The sequence below is a fragment of the Melanerpes formicivorus genome, unplaced genomic scaffold (genome assembly GCF_026170545.1).
Source record: "Melanerpes formicivorus ecotype bairdi unplaced genomic scaffold, bMelFor1.0.p_v2 SCAF_11, whole genome shotgun sequence".
In the NCBI taxonomy this organism is placed as follows: Eukaryota; Metazoa; Chordata; class Aves; order Piciformes; family Picidae; genus Melanerpes; species Melanerpes formicivorus.
The window spans coordinates 18596125-18614868 of NW_027142363.1; the positions used below are offsets into that span (position 1 = coordinate 18596125).

Sequence of the window (18744 nt, forward strand, 5' to 3'; positions counted from 1 at the left end):
GGCAAAAAGCTAAAATAAAGCAGTTTTTAAGCTGCCTGAAGGGTCAGAACTGCCACAGCAAAGCTATAGCCTGGCTTACATTCTGAAAGTTGAGATAAGAAAGCTGGTACACTTGGAGTTTGTGTGTAGGTCACAGAAGTGCCTCATTCCATTCACACCATTGGAGAACTACACACCTGTCAGTATGATCTATTCCCTGCCTTTGGAAAATCACCAACTTCCATAGGCCATCAGCTCTGAAGGTGAGGGGGTGCCAATGCTTCCTCTCCTGGAACAGAGAAGATGAGAAAGCAAAAGACAGAAGGAGGATCCAGGGAACTGAGGAAGCAAGGGCTGGAAGGAGGATCCAGGGACCTACAGAGCTGCCAGTCTGACCTCAGTGCCGAGGAAGGTCATGGAGCAGATCATACTGAGGGTCATTATGCAACACTTGCAGGGCAACAAGGTGATTTATTTTAAATACTTACTTTAGTTATAACCAGAGAGAAACTTCTTATAGCATCACAGAATTGTCAGAGTTGGAAGGGACCTCAAGCATCACCCTGTTCCAACCCCTCTGCCATGGGCAGGGACACCTCACACTAGATGAGGGTGCTCAAGGCCACATCCAGCCCAGCCTTAAAAACTTCCAGGCATGAGGCTTCCACCACCTCTCTGGGCAACCTGTGCCAGTGTCTCACTACCCTCATGGGGAAGAACTTCTTCCTGACATCCAATCTCAATCTCCCCACTTCTAGCTTTGCTCCATTCCCCCCAGTCCTATCACTCCCTGACATCCTACAAAGTCCCTCACTAGTTGTCTTGCTCATGAGATCAGTTCTCACCGCTCACCTTTTGTTCTTTCAATTTTCAACAGCAGCTTTTGGAAACAACACTTGAAAATGTTAGTCTTAGGCTATTTTACAAACATCCAGTGCTGTAAAATGTGCTGGCAATTCCCATCCAGCAAAACTGACACTCAGGATTAGAGGGAAAGGCAGAAAACCACCTGAAAAAACAGCACAGACAAGGCTGAGGGGACAGTGCTCACCTCTGGCTGTCGTAATTCTCTCTGAGTCCCCATTTCCTACAAGGAACTCCACAAGAGGACACAAATACTACAGCCACTGATCATGCTAGTGCTGTGGTGTTGCTTTACAAATGTACCCAGACATTGCATCTTTCATCTGCCCTCTGCTACTCGAAATACAAATTAAAAATAGAACCAGGACATATTTTTCATGCTCCAGTAGCATTTGGTGCAACTCAGGAGAAAGCAGCATGCACAACTACTCATTTCTCTAAATTATGAGAAGTATTTGTGCAATAGTAATAATTTACACAGATCACAGAGTGTGACCTTGAAAGATCATCCAGTCCAATCCCCCCTACCAGAGCAGGCACACCTAGTATAGGTCACACAGGAACACTTCCAGGCAGGTTTGTAATGCGAAGACACAACCTCTCTGTGCAGCCTGTTCCAGGGCTCTGGCACTCTCACACTGAAAAAGCTTTTCCTTATGTTCCTGTGGCACCTCCCCTGCTCCAGCTTGCACCAGTTGCCCATTGTGCTGTCCTTGGACAACCCTGAGCAGAGCCTGGCTTTGTCCTTTTGACACTTGCCACTTCACATATCCCTTAACATAAAAATAACCATTTGCTCCAAAATTTAAATTGCCCAAGAAACTGCATTTTAGTTAACAGGAACAGAACAAAGTGCAGCAGGTGAGCAACACTGTCAGTTCTAGGGGTTGATCTGTAACCTAAATTGTCATTTATTTTTGTGTTTTGCGGTTTCCTTATTCACTAGTCCAAATCCCCTGCAGTGAGCAGGGACATCCTCCACTAGATCAGGTTGCCACAGCCTTGTCCGGCCTCACCCTGAACATCTTCAGGGATAGGGCCTCAACCACCTCCCTGGGCAATCTGTTGCAGTGTTCCACCACCCTTGTGGTGCAGAACTTGTTCCCCACATCCAATCTATATCTGCTCTTGTCTCATTTCAATCCATTGCCCCCTTCATCCTGATCCTGCAGGCCTTTGCAAACAGTCCCTCTGCAGCCTTCTTGTAGCCCCTTCAGGTTCTGGAAGGCTGCTCTCGAGCCTCCTCAGTGTCTTCTCTTCTCCAGGTGTGGCCGGTTGACGTTGCCCCCTTAAGAAAGGGAACATGGTGGACGGAAGTTGGTAAACGGAAGGAATAGTCTAAACTAATTTCATTGGACGAGTGGGAGGAAGCACTTCTGAGCTGGGACTATACTGGACATTTCCAGCACTTCTCAGTCAGTCTTGCTTCCGCCTCTTCTTCAGGCAACAGCTTTCCTGTGCTGGGCTTTCTGCCAAGGCCTCGGCCTTGAAAACCAGATAACAGGCCTGTATACTAACTCCCTTCCAATTAACACAAACTGCTTCTAACTTTTTTTTCCTTTCTTCTCTTTCTCTTTCTATCCCATTCTGGGGAAAGGGGGGGAAGAGAGGGGAGAGCGGCGGTGGGGGACCCCTCTCTGCCGAGGGGGTCACTCTCATTTCTGTGTTACTCTGTTGTATATCTTTGTATATATTGTAGATATTGTAAATTTGTAAATATCTCCCTGCAAACCCTACATCGCTTTGTAAATATAGCTCCACTGCTTTGCTAATTCAGCTTGCGAGTTTTTTTTTTCCTTTCCCTTCAATTTTTTTTTTCCTTTTACTTTACAAGGGGGAAGGGAGGAGGCTTCTCGGCCTTACCTTCCATCCCACCACATTTTTTTTTATTGGCGTACCCAACGTGGGGCAGATAATTTGTTTAATTTATTATTTGATTGATTTAGTGTTTTCTAGCTGAATTAGCAAACATGAAGGTATTGTGGTTTGTGGAGCGATTATTCTTTTCAATTTTTGGGGCTCTGATTTACAGGTATTGTTTGGGTTTGATTTTGGATTACTTGGGTAAATATTTGGTGCGGACAATTTATATGTGGATTATGTATAGAGTTAAACTATGGTATGGAAAATGTATTAATTTGTTATGGCCAGTGAGATACAGGAATGTTACCTCCACCACTCTCCCAATTGAGATAAAGAGTTTTAAGATTCCGCCTGAGGAGACAGTAACTTTAGGTGATGCCTGGGATCCAAAGGTGATTTATCTCATGTCTATAATTCTGCTGCTGGTGATAATTATCGTGTATCTCCTGATTTCTTTACGGCGAGAAAGAAAGGTGTCCAGAGCTTGTTTTGTTATTAAAACTAGATCAAAAAGAAAACGCCGTGGCTCTAGGTCAGTCCCAGAGTCATCTAGTGACGAGGACTGTGGAGAACCTGTGTCAGTTAAAAAGAAGGCTAAAAAGTTAATTGGTAAGGCAGCTCTAAATGACTTTGCTGATTCTGGCAAGCAGCCAAGGGCATCGGCTGGTATCAACATGGCGCCTACTCCTTCTCCCATTCCTTCTCCTTCTTCTTCTTCTCCGTCGGCCATTAACGGAGCAACGTCACTTCCACCCACTCCCTCGGTGGGACCGGAAGTCACTGCCCCAGCAGCTGATTTATCTCAGGACCTGTCAGCTTCCATTAAGGTGGCTGTAAATTCAAACACAGCTCCAGTTAAGGTGGCTCCTTTAAAGACTAGAGCTGCAAAGGCCCAAGATGGAGAAGAAGAGGTGGAGACTGATCCTGGTGAGGGGCCCTCTACTCTAAAAGATCCTGCTCAGGAGGAAGAGAAGGTTTGTTTTAAAGATCTAGCTAACCTAGTGAGATCAAAGCAGGATAGAGATGAAGCTAGGAAGGCAGCTGGCAAAGGTGGTTCTCAGCTTAAAGAGATCCTTAGGAGAATGACAGCAGGATTTTACGGGCAAAGAATTCAGGGAGATGAAGATGAAGATGATATTACGGACTGTTCGTCACCACGGGAGGAATTGAGAAATGTCCGTAAAGATTTCACCAGGGCAGATAAGGAGCCAGTTCTAGCTTGGCTTAGTAGGTGTTATGATACAGGTGCTTCAGCTCTAACAGTTGGAGACAAGTCAGCAGCTCAGTTAGGAACTCTCTCAAGGGACAATGGAATAGATAGACATCTAGGCGAAGCTCTCGGTAAGGTTAATCTTTGGATACGCCTCTTAATAGCGGTTGCCCTGAGATACCCTTCCCGAGATGATCTTCCCTGGAATCCTAAACCCTGGACTACCATAGATGAGGGAATTAAGCGCTTGAGAGAATTTGCTGTTAGAGAGCTACTCTATGGTGAACATGAAACTCTGAATCCTGATGACGTTCCTGTGGGTATTGGTCTAGCTAAAAAGATCATCAAACTTGCTCCTTCTAATTATGCAAACATTCTGGCAAGCAGAATTGTGTCAAGAAGTTATGGTGGAGCTTCTCCTACGGTTGGCCAATTCAGTGATCAAATGAGACAATTGGAGGATAGCATGACACGTGGTTCTTTGGTTTCAGCCATTAAAACGATGTCTGGTGATATTCAGAATTGCATAAGAGAGTTAAAAGATTCCATATACCAATTGGCACAGAAGGATAATTTCAATTCTTCCTCCAGGTGGGTACAAGTTTCATCTGTGAGGAATACACGTCCTCCAAGGAGGTCATTCCAAAACAGGACATTCCAAAACAGGTCATTCCAAAACAGACCACCAAGGCAATCACGTAGAACTATTTGGATAACTCTGCGTGATCAGTTTGGTGAGAACATGAATCGCTGGGACGGCCAACCAACTTCTAATCTTTTCAGGAGACTGAGAGAACTGCAAAGTGGCAGAACCCAAGGTAGCAATACCAGAAGGGTAGCTGTTACTTCCACAGTTCCCCAGAACGACTCTTATGGCTCCAACAGTGGCTCCAGTTATAACACGCAAAGTTATAACCCTGCACAATATGTGCAATGCACATGTGCGCATGTTCCCCATAACTAGGGGTGCCCTGCCTCCCGCCAGGGGGAGGAGAGGGATAACAGAGATAATAGAATCTATTGGGATGTGTACATCCAGTGGCCTGGCACTTCACAATTTCAGAAGTACAGGGCCTTGGTTGACACAGGAGCTCAGTGCACCATAATACCATCAAATTATCAGGGATCAGAGTCTATAACTATTCTGGGAGTCACTGGTGGATCTCAAGAGTTAAGTAAGGTAGAGGTTAATATAAGTTTAACTGGTAAACAATGGAGGAAGCATACAGTTGTGACCGGACCTGATGCACCTTGTATTTTGGGAATTGATTTTCTGAGAGAAGGGCGTTTCAAAGACCCTAGAGGTTACAAATGGGCTTTTGGAGTAGCTTCAATAGAAATTGATGGACAAAAATTGAAGCTGTCTGCCAGACCTGAACTTTCTGATGAATCTGCAGTTGTGGGACAACATAAGATACAGGACATTAAATTGCCGGTTGCTTCTCAGACTGTGCATCACAGACAATACAGAACCAACCGTGACTCTTTGTTGCCCATTCAGAATCTGATTCGTCAGTTGGAAAGTCAGAAAGTCGTCAGCAAAACTCATTCACCTTTCAACAGTCCAGTGTGGCCTGTGCGGAAGCAGAATGGAGACTGGCGTCTGACAGTAGACTACCGAGCCCTGAATGAAGTGACACCACCTATGAGTGCAGCAGTACCAGACATGATGGAGCTTCAGTATGAGCTGGAATCCAAAGAGGCCAAATGGTATGCTACCATAGACATTGCTAATGCATTTTTCTCTATTCCCATAGCAGAGGAATGCAGGCCTCAGTTTGCTTTCACCTGGAGAGGAATCCAGTACACTTTCAACAGGCTGCCAATGGGCTGGATCCACAGCTCAAGCATCTGTCATGCAGTGATCCACGATGCTCTGGAGAAAGGCGATGCTCCAGAACACATCCAGTTCATCGATGATATCATCGTCTGGGGTAAAACTGCTGAGGAAGTCTTCAAGAAAGGTAACAAAATCATTGACATTCTTCTGAATGCAGGTTTTGCCATCAAACGAGACAAGGTGAAAGGACCTACCACAGAGATTCAGTTTCTGGGAGTGAAGTGGCAGGATGGACGCCGACACATTCCAGTGGATGTGGTAAATAGAGTCTCTACCATGGCAAGTCCCACAAACAAGCAAGAGACCCTACGTTTCTTGGGGATAGTGGGATTTTGGAGACTGCACATTCCTGGATACAGTCAGATTGTGAAACCTCTGTATGATGTGACTCGAAAGAGAAACCATTTCCACTGGGGACCTGAACAACAAGCAGCCTTTGACCAGATAAAGCAAGAGGTAATTCAAGCAATGGGTCTGGGACCGGTCCGAGATGGTCCAGACATTAAGAACATTTTGTACACGGCTGCAAGTGACAATGGTCCAACCTGGTGCTTGTGGCAAAAAGCTCCAGGTGAGACACGTGGACGACCTCTTGGTTTCTGGAGTCGAGGTTACAGAGGTTCAGAGGCTAACTATACTCCAACAGAGAAAGAAATTTTAGCTGCCTATGAAGGAGTAAAAGCATCTTCTGAAGTGATTGGAACTGAATCACAACTTCTCTTAGCTCCCAGATTACCAGTTTTGAATTGGATGTTCAAAGGCAAAGGATCCACACCACATCATGCCACAGACTCAACATGGTCCAAGTGGATGGCTCTGATAACACAGAGAGCTCGAATGGGAAATCTTGAAAGACCTGGTCTAGTGGAGGTGATCTCAAGTTGGCCTGAAGGCATCAACTGTGCCAAACCTCCAGAGGAGAAAGTGACTCGTGCTGAGGAAGCTCCTCCTTACAATGACCTTTCTGATGATGAAAAGAAGTATGCTTTATTCACAGACGGTTCCTGTCGTCTTGTTGGAAACAAGCAAAGGTGGAAGTCTGCAGTGTGGAGTCCAACACGCCGAGTTGCAGAGGCGAAAGATGGAGAAGGAGAATCCAGTCAGTTCGCAGAGGTAAAAGCTGTCCAGCTAGCTCTCGACGTAGCTGAACGTGAGAGATGGCCAAAGCTTTATCTCTACACTGACTCATGGATGGTAGCCAATGCTCTATGGGGTTGGCTAAAGAACTGGAAAAAGAGTGGTTGGCAGAGAAAAGGAAAACCCATTTGGGCAGCCAACCTGTGGCAGGACATTGCTGACCGAATCGAGAGAATTCCAGTGAAAGTGAGACACATCGATGCTCACATTCCTAAGAGCAAAGCTACTGAGGAACAGCAACACAACCATCAGGCAGATCTGGCTGCAAGAGTTTCTCAAGTAGACATGGACTCTAATCTTGATCTCGACTGGAAACACCGAGGTGAGATATTCTTAGCTCGGTGGGCTCATGATTCGTCAGGACATCAAGGCAGAGATGCAACATACCAATGGGCTCGTGACAGATCCATAGACATTTCCATGGATGCTATCACACAAGTCATCCATGACTGTGACATTTGTGCTGCTATTAAGCAGGCAAAACGACTTAAGCCCTTGTGGTATGGTGACAGATGGTCCAAGTACAAATATGGTGAAGCTTGGCAGATTGACTACATCACTCTACCACGTTCTCGTTCTGGTAAGCAATACGTGCTTACTATGGTAGAGGCAAACACTGGATGGTTGGAAACTTATCCAGTTCCACATGCAACTGCACGCAACACCATTCTCGGTCTGGAGAGACAGATCCTGTGGAGACACGGAACTCCAGAGAGGATCGAGTCAGACAACGGAACTCATTTCAAGAACAACCTTGTAAAGAACTGGGCAAAAGAGCACGGTATTGAGTGGATATTCCACATTCCCTACTATGCACCAGCTTCAGGGAAGATTGAACGCTACAACGGTTTGTTGAAGACCACTCTCAAAGCCATGGGAGGTGGATCTTTGAAAAACTGGGAAAAACATTTAGCACAAGCAACCTGGCTGGTAAATAGTAGAGGCTCAGTGAACCGAGCTGGACCTGCACATTCAGATTTGCTACGGAAAGTAGAAGGTGATAGAGTTCCTGTTGTTAGAGAAAAGAATCTGTTAGGTAAAACTGTTTGGGTATTTTCACCCTCAGGAGAGGCTAAACCTGTCCGAGGGGTGGTTTCAGCTGAAGGTCCGGGTCACACTTATTGGGTAATGCAAGAGAATGGTGAAATTCAGTGTATTCCACAAAGAAACTTAACTTTAGCTGAAAGAGGTTAACTTTGAACTGTTGTACAGCTACATCGCGTCCAGAGGAAGAATCAACGAGGAATCTACGGTGCACGAACCCTGAGATCCCTGAGAGCCCTGAGTCAACTAAGAGACCCTGAGATTCCCTGTTTCCCTTTTCTTCGCTTCGTCGGTGAAGAAATGAACTGTTTTCCATTTTTCTCATTTTCTGATTTTCTTGGACTTTTGAATCATCTACATCTGAGCATAGCTGGAATGGACTATGAACTTTACTCACGAACTGTAAATATCGTTTTGGATTGGATGGACAGTATGAACAGCCAATGAAATTGTTTAGAAGGGGTGGATTGTGGCCGGTTGACGTTGCCCCCTTAAGAAAGGGAACATGGTGGACGGAAGTTGGTAAACGGAAGGAATAGTCTAAACTAATTTCATTGGACGAGTGGGAGGAAGCACTTCTGAGCTGGGACTATACTGGACATTTCCAGCACTTCTCAGTCAGTCTTGCTTCCGCCTCTTCTTCAGGCAACAGCTTTCCTGTGCTGGGCTTTCTGCCAAGGCCTCGGCCTTGAAAACCAGATAACAGGCCTGTATACTAACTCCCTTCCAATTAACACAAACTGCTTCTAACTTTTTTTTCCTTTCTTCTCTTTCTCTTTCTATCCCATTCTGGGGAAAGGGGGGGAAGAGAGGGGAGAGCGGCGGTGGGGGACCCCTCTCTGCCGAGGGGGTCACTCTCATTTCTGTGTTACTCTGTTGTATATCTTTGTATATATTGTAGATATTGTAAATTTGTAAATATCTCCCTGCAAACCCTACATCGCTTTGTAAATATAGCTCCACTGCTTTGCTAATTCAGCTTGCGAGTTTTTTTTTTCCTTTCCCTTCAATTTTTTTTTTCCTTTTACTTTACAAGGGGGAAGGGAGGAGGCTTCTCGGCCTTACCTTCCATCCCACCACACCAGGTTGAACAACCCCAGCTCCCTCAGCCTGTCCTCATAGCAGAGGTGCTCCAGCCCTCTGATCATTTTCTGCCCCTCCTCTGGACCCATTCCAGCAGGTCCATGTTTCTCTTTTGTTGGGGGCTCCAGAGCTGGATGAAGTACTCCAGGTGAGGTCTCACCAGAGGAAAGTGACAGAATCACCTCTCTCCATCTCTGGCCATGCTACTTTTGGTGGAGCCCAGGATACCACTGGCCTTCTGGGCTGCAAGTGCGCATAGGAAGAGACTGGATGGGGTGCTTGATGCCATGGTTTAGTTGATTAGATTGTGTTGGATGATAGGTTGGACTCGATGATCTCAAAGGTCTTTCCCAACCTGGTTAATTCTATTCAATTCTATTCTATTCTATTCTATTCTATTCTATTCTATTCTATTCTATTCTATTCTATTCTATTCTATTCTATTCTATTCTATTCTATTCTATTCTATTCTATTCCTGGCTTCTGTCCAGCTTCTCATCTACCAGCACCCCCAAGTCCTTTTCTGCAGGGCTGCTCTCAATCTCATCATCCCCCATACTGTAGTGAAATCTAGGATTGCCTAGACCTAGGGTCAGGACCTTGCACTTTGCCTTATTGAGCCTCATAAGACTCTCCTCAGCCCAGCCCTCCAGCTTGTATAGCTATCAAATAACATCAAAAGCTGTTAAAAGTGAGCATTTACTGCTTCTTTCTTACTATGAAAACAGAAAAAGTCCAACTCAGCTACTTTCAGGCTTCCTGTCATTCTGATTCAGACATTTTATCAACCTGACAGCAACCCATCACTTGTCAGCTGGCTTAAGGGCCACAAACAACAGCAACAGGAACAGGAAGTATCTCTGGCTTTGAGCTTGGTAATCATGTTCATTTCTCAGTCTGGGTTTAAAAAGACTGAAGCATGTCAAGCACCCATTTACAAAGGAAATACCAAAACAACAAACAAACAACTCAGTTGCACAAACGACAAGAGATGATGCTGATTAAAGCCTTACTCTGTTAGTAAGAAGTTCCTCTGTTTAACAGGATTGAGCACACAGAAGCTCTGCCAAGCCTAGTGCCAAGCAGTGTTAAACATCAGCTTTCCTTCTACAAATATCTGTTATCAGCTGAGGGCAGCAGAGATAACTGCTGTAGCACTGCTAGAAAGCAACACACAGACACAACACAGCCTTGTGCTGGTTTCATGTACTAATTCCCAACTCCAGTTTCATCTTGTCACTCTCAGAGCAAAGACCAAACTAACAGGAAACCTCTACCCCCAACACACACAAATTAGCAGATTTTTTTTTCAAACTATGTGAAATTTTCTTTCTTCAACTGCTGTGGGTGAAGAGCAGAAATAGGAGAGTTAATGCAGCTAGTATCACCTCAGTGATCCAAACTCACTGACTGCAAAGCCCTCGTCAGTCAATGGTCAGAGCATCCTCCTACTTTGATGCATATGGATGATGGCTGCTTGGCCTAGCTGCCACCTCTTTTCACACTGCAGTGATGTCACATGGCAGAAATTAGGCAGCCAGGACAGATAAAGGATCTTGCTTAAGAGAACCTCAGCATGACTTGCCACTGGCAGGGAAAATTTGTGAACATGGTAGGCTCTGCCTTGCACTTCGGCAGGGGTGGGAACTGCTTTAGCCTCAGGCTATCTCTGAACAGCAGCCTGAGTGCCTCAGGCTGAGCCAAGAAAGGGAGAGCAGCTGTTGCGTTGTCCTGCTCTCCGGCACAGGCTTGCTATAAACAGCATGGCAATGCTCTATGCTGAGCTCAGTCTGATTCAGCTAGCAGCTGGTGGGACAAACGTGCCCCACTCTGTGGTTTCACCCACCCTGTCTGCTTGCTTTTATGGGTGCAACTCCTACCTTCGCCTTTCCCTGGGAGGTTTGAATGCCTGTATGAGCATGCTAGGAGCAAAAGCTGCACCTTCACAGAATTAACCAGGTTGGAAAAGACCTCTGAGATCAAGTCCAACCAATCACCATCTCATCAACTAACCACGGCACTAAGTGCCTCATCCAGTCTCTTTTTAAACACTTCCAGGGATGGTGACTCCACCACCTCCCAGGGCAGCACATTCCAATGGCCAATCACTCTTTCTGGGAAGAATTTCTTCCTATTATCCAGCCTAAATCTCCACTGGTGCAGCTTGAGACTGTGTCCTCTTGTTCTGGTGCTGGCTGCCTGCGAGAAGAGACCAACCCCCACCTGGCTACAGCCTCCCTTCAGGTAGTTGTAGAGAGCAGTAAGGTCTCCCCTGAGCCTCCTCATTGTAGTCTGCAAGGAGGGACCAGAAGCAGGGACATGAATTCTGACTCAAGTATTGCAACACTGTGTCCTAATAAACTTTGCTTGCATTTTGTTTCCGGTTATTCCTTGTAATATTCAGCTGTGGCAGAACTGAAACTTTTGGAGTTACTCTCTGGTAAAGCTCCTGATCATTTAAACTTTGGTCTAAGTCAGTAGTTCACCAACAGTTATGCCTTGGAGCTCACAGCCAAATGGGACACACAGCTTTAAAAAACACCCCCCAGCTTTTATCACATTGAAAGGACATAATCCCAGCCTTGCTAAGCAGGATCTTTCAGTGACTAAAGCAGGACCTGATGACAGGCACAAATCCAAAATGATAATGACACTGTTCAGACTATCTGATCTGGAATGGTATAACTAAACCTGTGGGTATTGGAGAAGAGATGCACAGTTAGCACTAGATTTTTAGACAGGCAAACAACTTCATTCAAAGCTTCATTAAATAGCATGAGTGAGAATTGTTTGGCCACGATTTCTTCCCTTATGACCCAGGACAACTAAAAATAGATTCTAGTTCCAGAAGGAGGAGGAATGAAACAGAATCCCTCTCCCTTAAAGAATCAAGGTCTCATTTCTTCTATTTGGTTTTACAATCTTCATTCTCTGACTACAGCTCTGGTCCAGAGAAGGGCCATGAGGATGATCAGAGGGCTGAAGCACCTCTCCTATGAGGATAGGCTGAGAGAGTTTGGGTTCTTTGATCTGGTGAAGAGATGACTATGAGGAGACCTTCTTGTGGCCTTCCAGTATCTGAAGGGGGCTACAAGAAAGTTGGGGAGGGACTTTTTAGGGTGTCAGGAAGTGATAGGACTGGGGGGAAATGGAGCAAAACCAGAAATAGGAAGATTCAGATTGGATGTTAGGAAGAAGTTGTTCCCCATGAGGGTGGTGAGACACTGGAACAGATTGCCCAGGGAGGTGGTGGGAGTCCAATCCCTCAAAGTTTTTAAGGCCAGGCTGGATGTGGCTCTGGGCAACCTGCTGTAGTGTGAGGTGTCCCTGGTCATGGCAGGGGGGTTGGAACTGGATGATGCTTGAGATCCCTTCGCTGACCATTCTGTGATTCTGTCATCTTCACTCTGGCTATATACCAAAGGCAAGTGAATGAATTTCACATAATCTGCTTATGGTTATTCAGTTGCATGTTTCTAACCTTGCTCCACTGGCAATCCATGCAAATTGAACCACAGGGAAGCCCTTCAGGTTACCCAGAGAAAAAGCAAGAGTTGATACAAAGACATTTTTTCACAGGTGACCGATAGAAAGCAGCATCCTTCAAGTGCTGACTGAAAGCATGAAAACTTCTGTGCACAAATAAGCATTTCTGCAAGAGGGCTTCTTGTTGGAAATTGACCTCAGGTAACATCACTAAAGCAAAATACACCTCTTGAATGTAATGCACATAAGATGCAGCACGTCAGGCTAGTTGCTATCATTTCAAACTCACCTCATGCACTTGGATGTAAAAGGATTACAGTGCTGGTATAAAACATGGCCTTGTTAGCAGAGCATTTAGTTTGCTGGCACAATGCAGAGCTTGCTGCAGGCAGCTATGATTGCTCTAGAGGTGTAGTACCACAGAGACAAAAGAGCAGGTCTCAATAGCCCCACTGTTGTGTTAAAGCAGCACAATATCTAAACTAGTCAGCCTTAGCCTCTCAGCCACCACCTTCCCATTCTGAAAATGGTTGGTTTGCTTCTCTTCCTGTTTCTCTGTCACGTCTCCAAAGATTTAAAGCAAACAAACCCCCCGCCATTGAGCCAGAAGCAGGGGAAATGAAAGGAAAAACATTCAATGTTCCTCAGCAAAACAGCCAATCCTGCCTGCTGTGGTAAGGGTTAACCCCTTCCCCACTGTTCACTGTCAAACCCGGGGCAAAGATAAATTGCAGCAGGATGGTTTGCCAAAGCTTAATGAAGAAGTTATTGGCCTCAGCTGTCATTCTCACCGTCCTGTCAGAGATTACAACTCCTGCAGCAGAGTCAGAAAGTTGAGCATGTGCCTCATGCTCAGCTACAAGGTTACCATGCTGTTTATTATCTTAAAACTAGTGACAAATGTTTACTGTAACCCTGGCCATTGGGCTGGAGAAATGAAAGCATCCTTGCCAGGATGAGAAGCTGGACATGAGCCAACAATGTGCACTTGCAGCCCAGAAGGCCAAAGGCATCCTGGGCTGCACAAGAATAGTGGCCAGCAGGGTGAGAGAGGAGATTCTACTACTTTACTCTGCTCTGGTGAGACCTCACCTGAAGTACAGCATCTGGCTCTGGAACCCTCAGCACCTCTCCTACAAGGACAGGCTGAGGGAGCCTTCTCTTCTCCAGGCTGAACACCCCCAGCTCCCTCAGCCTGTCCTCATAGCAGAGGTGTTTCAGCCCCCTGATAATTTTTGTGGCCCTCCTCTGAACCCACTGCATCTGGTCCACATTCTTCCTGTGTGGAGTGCTCCAGAGCTGGATGCAGACACTTCCTCGTTAAGGTTCCAGCTAATAAATCAACAGATGGCTATGGGCAAGCGTCTCTTGGAGAATTTTCACTCTGATAACAGTGCAAGAGAAACTGCTTCTCAAGGATCTGCCTATGGTGTACAGAAAGTAAACACACATGAAAATAGGCATCTTCAGTATGGGAAACCCCTGTGCAATATCTCATACAGATAAGAAGAAAATCTATTTCTTTTTACAGTAAACACACAAAGTTAATCATAAGCCACAGGCCTGCCCATATCAAAACTCCTTAATGTTGTTCTTTAGCAGGAACTGAACAGTCCCAATCTAACACATATGCTGAAAAATTAATATAAATAATAAGCATAAAGAATAAATAGTATCTATAAAATACAGACAATTAAAAGGGCTGATTTTTCAAAGATTAAAGGAAGTGCAGGGTAGCGGATTAAGATTGTTACATGTAAATGAACAGTTATGAGATTCAACACTTGAGCTTCATATATATTCAAAAACATGAGGCAGGGAGAACCCAACAATAAATACAGAATAAGAAAACAAGAAGGACATGACAAAAGTCTTCAGGAGACAATGAAAGATCATTGTGTGCAAAATGAGAACTGGAGGGGGGGAAGGGGGGAGGAAGAAGCACCCAAACCAATAAAGAACACCAACAAACCAATCAACCAACAAACCAACCAACCAACAAACCAACCACAGGCAGCGCCTTAAAATTCATGGTAATAAAGATCCACTATGAAACATCAGTTTTAGACATATTGTAGGAACTGGGAAAACCCTAAAGATGGGGAAAATGTCATTACAGCCTACTTTTTTTTTTAAGCAAAAAGGAACTACAGAGATGTCCAGTTAAAAAAGAAACAAAAATTATAGCCATGCTAGGAAAAAAATAATAATTGATGCTAGAAGTGCTTCTGATTAAAATATGAAAACAACAGAGCTGCAAAGTAAGTATTAAATTTATGGTTTCTACTTAACATCATTTTTTTCATAGAATGGCTCAGGTTGGAAGGGATCTCAGAGATCATCAACTCCAACCTCTCAACCCCTGACATGGGCAGAGATACCTCTCAAGGTGTAAGGGCAATAAAGCTGGGGAGGGCTCTGGAGCACAGCCCTGTGAGGAGAGGCTGAGTGAGCTGGGGGTCTTTAGCCTGGAGAAGAGGAGGCTCAGGGGAGACCTTCTTGCTCTCTACAGCTCCCTGAAGGCAGGTTGTAGCCAGGTGGGGGTTGGTCTCTTCTCCCAGGCAGCCAGCACCAGAACAAGAAGACACAGTCTCAAGCTGTGCCAGGGAGGTTCAGGCAGGATGTTAGGAAGATATTCTTCAGAAAGAGAGATTGGCCATTGGAATGTGCTGCCCAGGTAGGTGGTGGAGTCACCGTCCCTGGAGGCATTTAAGAAAAGCCTGGATGAGGCACTCAGTGCCATGGTCTGCTTGATTGGATAGGGCTGGGTGATAGGTTGGACTGGATGATCTTGCAGGTCTCTTCCAACCTGGTTGATTCTATGATTATATGATTCAACTAGACTCAGCTGCTCAAGGCCTCATCCAACCTGGCCCTGAACACCCCCAGGGAGGAGGCAGCCACAGCCTTCCTGGGCAGCTTACCCCAGAGCCTCACCACTGAAGAACTTCTTCCTAAGCTTCCTCAGCTCTCCCTCAGCTTCAAACCATTCCCCTTAAACCTATTGCTAGACACCTTGATGAAAAGTCCCTCTGCAGCCCTCCTGTAGGATCCCTTCTGGTATTGGAAAGCAGCTCTAGGACTGTTCAGTTATTTTTTAATGGCCACTACAAATTATAGGAAGTATTTGCTAACTACAGGTGGATTTCAGGGTGTTGCAGGAGTATCCAGGCACCTTCAGAAGGGCTACAAAAAACCTGGGGATACACAAAGAAATTGCTAGCCCATGGCTCTGCACTAAGACACACAAAGAACATGCTTCTTACATGCTTGTCAACTGTGCTGCAAGAGATACAACAAGTTCCCCTGACTGGGAAGTTAAAAACCAACAACAAATGATGTCAGGCTCCTCAGTATTTGAGTAACTCACTGGAGGACGGAACAGACTCATCACAGAATTAACCAAGTTGGAAAAGACCTTTGAGATCACCCAACACCATCTCATCAACTAAACCATGGCACTAAATGCCTCATCCAGTCTTTTTTAAAACATTCCCAGGGATGGCGACTCCACCACCTCCCTGGGCAGCACATTCCAATGGCCAATCTCTCTTTCTGGGAAGAATTTCTTCCTACTATCCAGCCTAAACCTCCCCTGGTACAGGTTGAGACTGTGTCCTCTTGTTCTGTCACAGGTTGCCTGGGAGAAGAGACCAACCCCCACTTGGCTACAGCCTCCTTTCAGGTAGTTGCAGAGAGCAACAAGGTCTCCCCTGAGCCTCCTCTTTTCCAGGTTAAACACCCCCAGGTCCCCCAGCCTCTCCTCAAAGGACTTGTGCTCCACACACATCCAAGCATCTTAACATCTTTCATAAATTGAGGAGCCCAGAACTGGACACAGGACTCAAGGTGTGGCCTAACCAGTGCTGAGCACAGGGCAGAATGACTTCCCTGCTCCTGCTGGCCACACTATTCCTGATCAAGGGCAGGATGCCATTGGCCTTTTTGGACACCTGGGCACACTGATGCCTCATGTTCAGCCACCTGTTGAACAGTAACCCCACATCCATTTCTGCCTCATCATCATCTGAGAATTTAAAACAAGACTTAAGTTTTAAGAAGCCTTCTTTAACACATCTCATCAGCAAAATGAAGCTCTTGTGAAAGATAGATATTGACATGGACTTCACAGTACTTTCCCTCTTTGAAGTCTGTTCAGTGTGGTGGTGTTAGGTCACAGGCTGGCCTTGATGAGCTCAGAGGTCTATTCCAGCCTCAATGATTCTGGATTTCCCCAAGTTTCCTAATGCCTGTTCATATGGACATAAGGAAAAGTATGTCTGCAACACATCAACACAACCACCTTGATTAGCTTTAATAATACCTATTGACTTAAGGGCTTCCTGTGCTTGCTCACAATCCTTTACCATAGTACCTAACCAGTCAGGCTGTTTTTTGAGTGGAGAAGGGACAGCACCTTTCTTTTGAATCACCAGCCACCAAGTCACCAGCTGGACACTGGACAATATGAGCAACAATCAAAAGTCTTCCTCCTCAGGGTGTGCTTCTACACTCCCATGTTCAGAGCAATCAAGGAATCACAAAATGTTAGTGTTCGGAAGGGACCTTGAAAGATCATCCAGTCCAACCCCCCTGCCAGAGCAGGTCACACAGGAACACATCCAGGCAGGTTTTGAGTATCTCCAGAGGAGGAGACTCCACAACCCCCCCTGAGCACCCTGTTCCAGTGTTCTGTCACCCCCCCAGGGAAAAAAATTCTTCCTCCTGTTTCCATGGAACTTCCTACACCTCAACTTCCACCATTGCCCCTTGTGCTGTCATTAGGCATCACCCAGCAGAGCCTGGCTCCATCCTCTTGGCACTCACTCTAGACATCTTTATCAACAGGAATGAGGGCAGCCCTCAGGCTCCTCCTCTCTAAGCTAACACAGCCCTCAGCTCCCTCAGCCTGGCCTCACAGGGAGATGTTCCCCTGCCTTAATCATTGTTGTAGCTCTGCACTGGACGCTTTCAAGCAGTTCCCTGAGGTCCTTCTTGAACTGAGGGGCCCAGAACTGGGCACAATATTCCAGATGTGGCCTCACCAGGGCAGAGTAAAGGGGGGACCTTTATTCTCTCAACCTACTGACCACAGCCCTTATAATCCATCCCAGTGCTGCATCCCTCTGCTCCTGACCATGTGCCAGCCAGTTGCACAGTTCAGGTCTGGAGTTAGAGAAGGTGAATCCCCTGCCCAAGCCAACTCAGATGCTTCTGGCTGGCCTGTCTTCATGCTGTGTCTCTCTGGAAGTTCCAACCTGGCTGGGAGCTACAAGAGGGCTCTTAGCAAATCACACCAGCAAGAATCTTGCTATTCTTTAAGGCTACCTTGGTACTTTAGGGCCCGCAGCCCTGCCGGGACAACACGCTGTGGTGAGTGAAAGAGCTGAAGTAGGAGCCCGAGTTTCTCCTCACACCTCCTCCTCTACGTGCAGGACACTCCCGAGGTCAGCCTCTTGCTCCCATCATATGACACCCCCCCTCACAGCCACTCGCCAGCCTCCACGCTCCTACACGAGATTCCCTTCACAACCTCGCTCTTGCTCCGTTCCCCCTCTTCTCCTTCCTCTCGGGCACCATCTTATCTGAGCCTTCCCCAGCTCCGCAGGCCGTGACCCCACACAACCCGCGAAGGTGGCGCCTGGCACGGGCAAGCCCGAGCCGCCGCCCCGCAGCTCCGTCTCCGCCCAGGCAGCTCACCTGCGTCGTAGAAGGCGTCCAGCACCGCTGTCTCCCCGAAGTCCAGCTCCCCGAAGTTGACCGTGCCGAGCTGCGCGCCCTCAGCCTCGCAGGCCCTCAGCAGGCACTGCCGCGCGCCGGCCTCCGCGCTCCGCGCGCCGCTGCCCGCCTTGGGCGGGTCGTTGAGCACGTACACGGCCCGCAGGCAGCGCGCGCGGGGGGCTGCCGCGCCGACCTCCGCCGCCTCCCCGCCGCCCGCCGCCGCCGCCTCAGCCGGGCCGGCGGCCGGCAGCTCCGGCTCCGCGCAGGGGTGCAGCGGCTCCACCGCCGCGCTGCCGCCCGCGGGGCTCTCCATAGTGGCGTCGAGGGCTGAGAGGAGCCGGCGGCTGCCCGCAGGTGCTCAGGCAGGGTCGCGCTTCATTGCGAACAGTTGAGCAAACTCCGGCGGTGCAGGGTAAGGCAGCTCCCTCCCCTCACTCCCTCCCTCCTCACGACCCTTCCGCTCTCGCTTCTCTCCTCGCCTCGGCGGCTGGTCGCTGCGGCCAGGCGGCACCGCTCC

The 18744-nt window shown here is 47.1% G+C and overlaps 1 protein-coding gene across 2 annotated transcripts in view; it reads right to left on the reverse strand.

Moving 5' to 3' along the window:
• MAP3K15 (mitogen-activated protein kinase kinase kinase 15) overlaps positions 1–18540 on the reverse strand; it is a 70561-nt gene extending 52021 nt beyond the window's left edge. For both annotated transcript variants that reach the window (XM_068144747.1, XM_068144746.1), the window contains exon 1: positions 18207–18540. In XM_068144747.1, coding sequence (XP_068000848.1) covers positions 18207–18540 — 334 coding nt within the window. The remainder of the gene's footprint in view (positions 1–18206) is intronic.
• Positions 18541–18744: the final 204 nt, after the last annotated feature.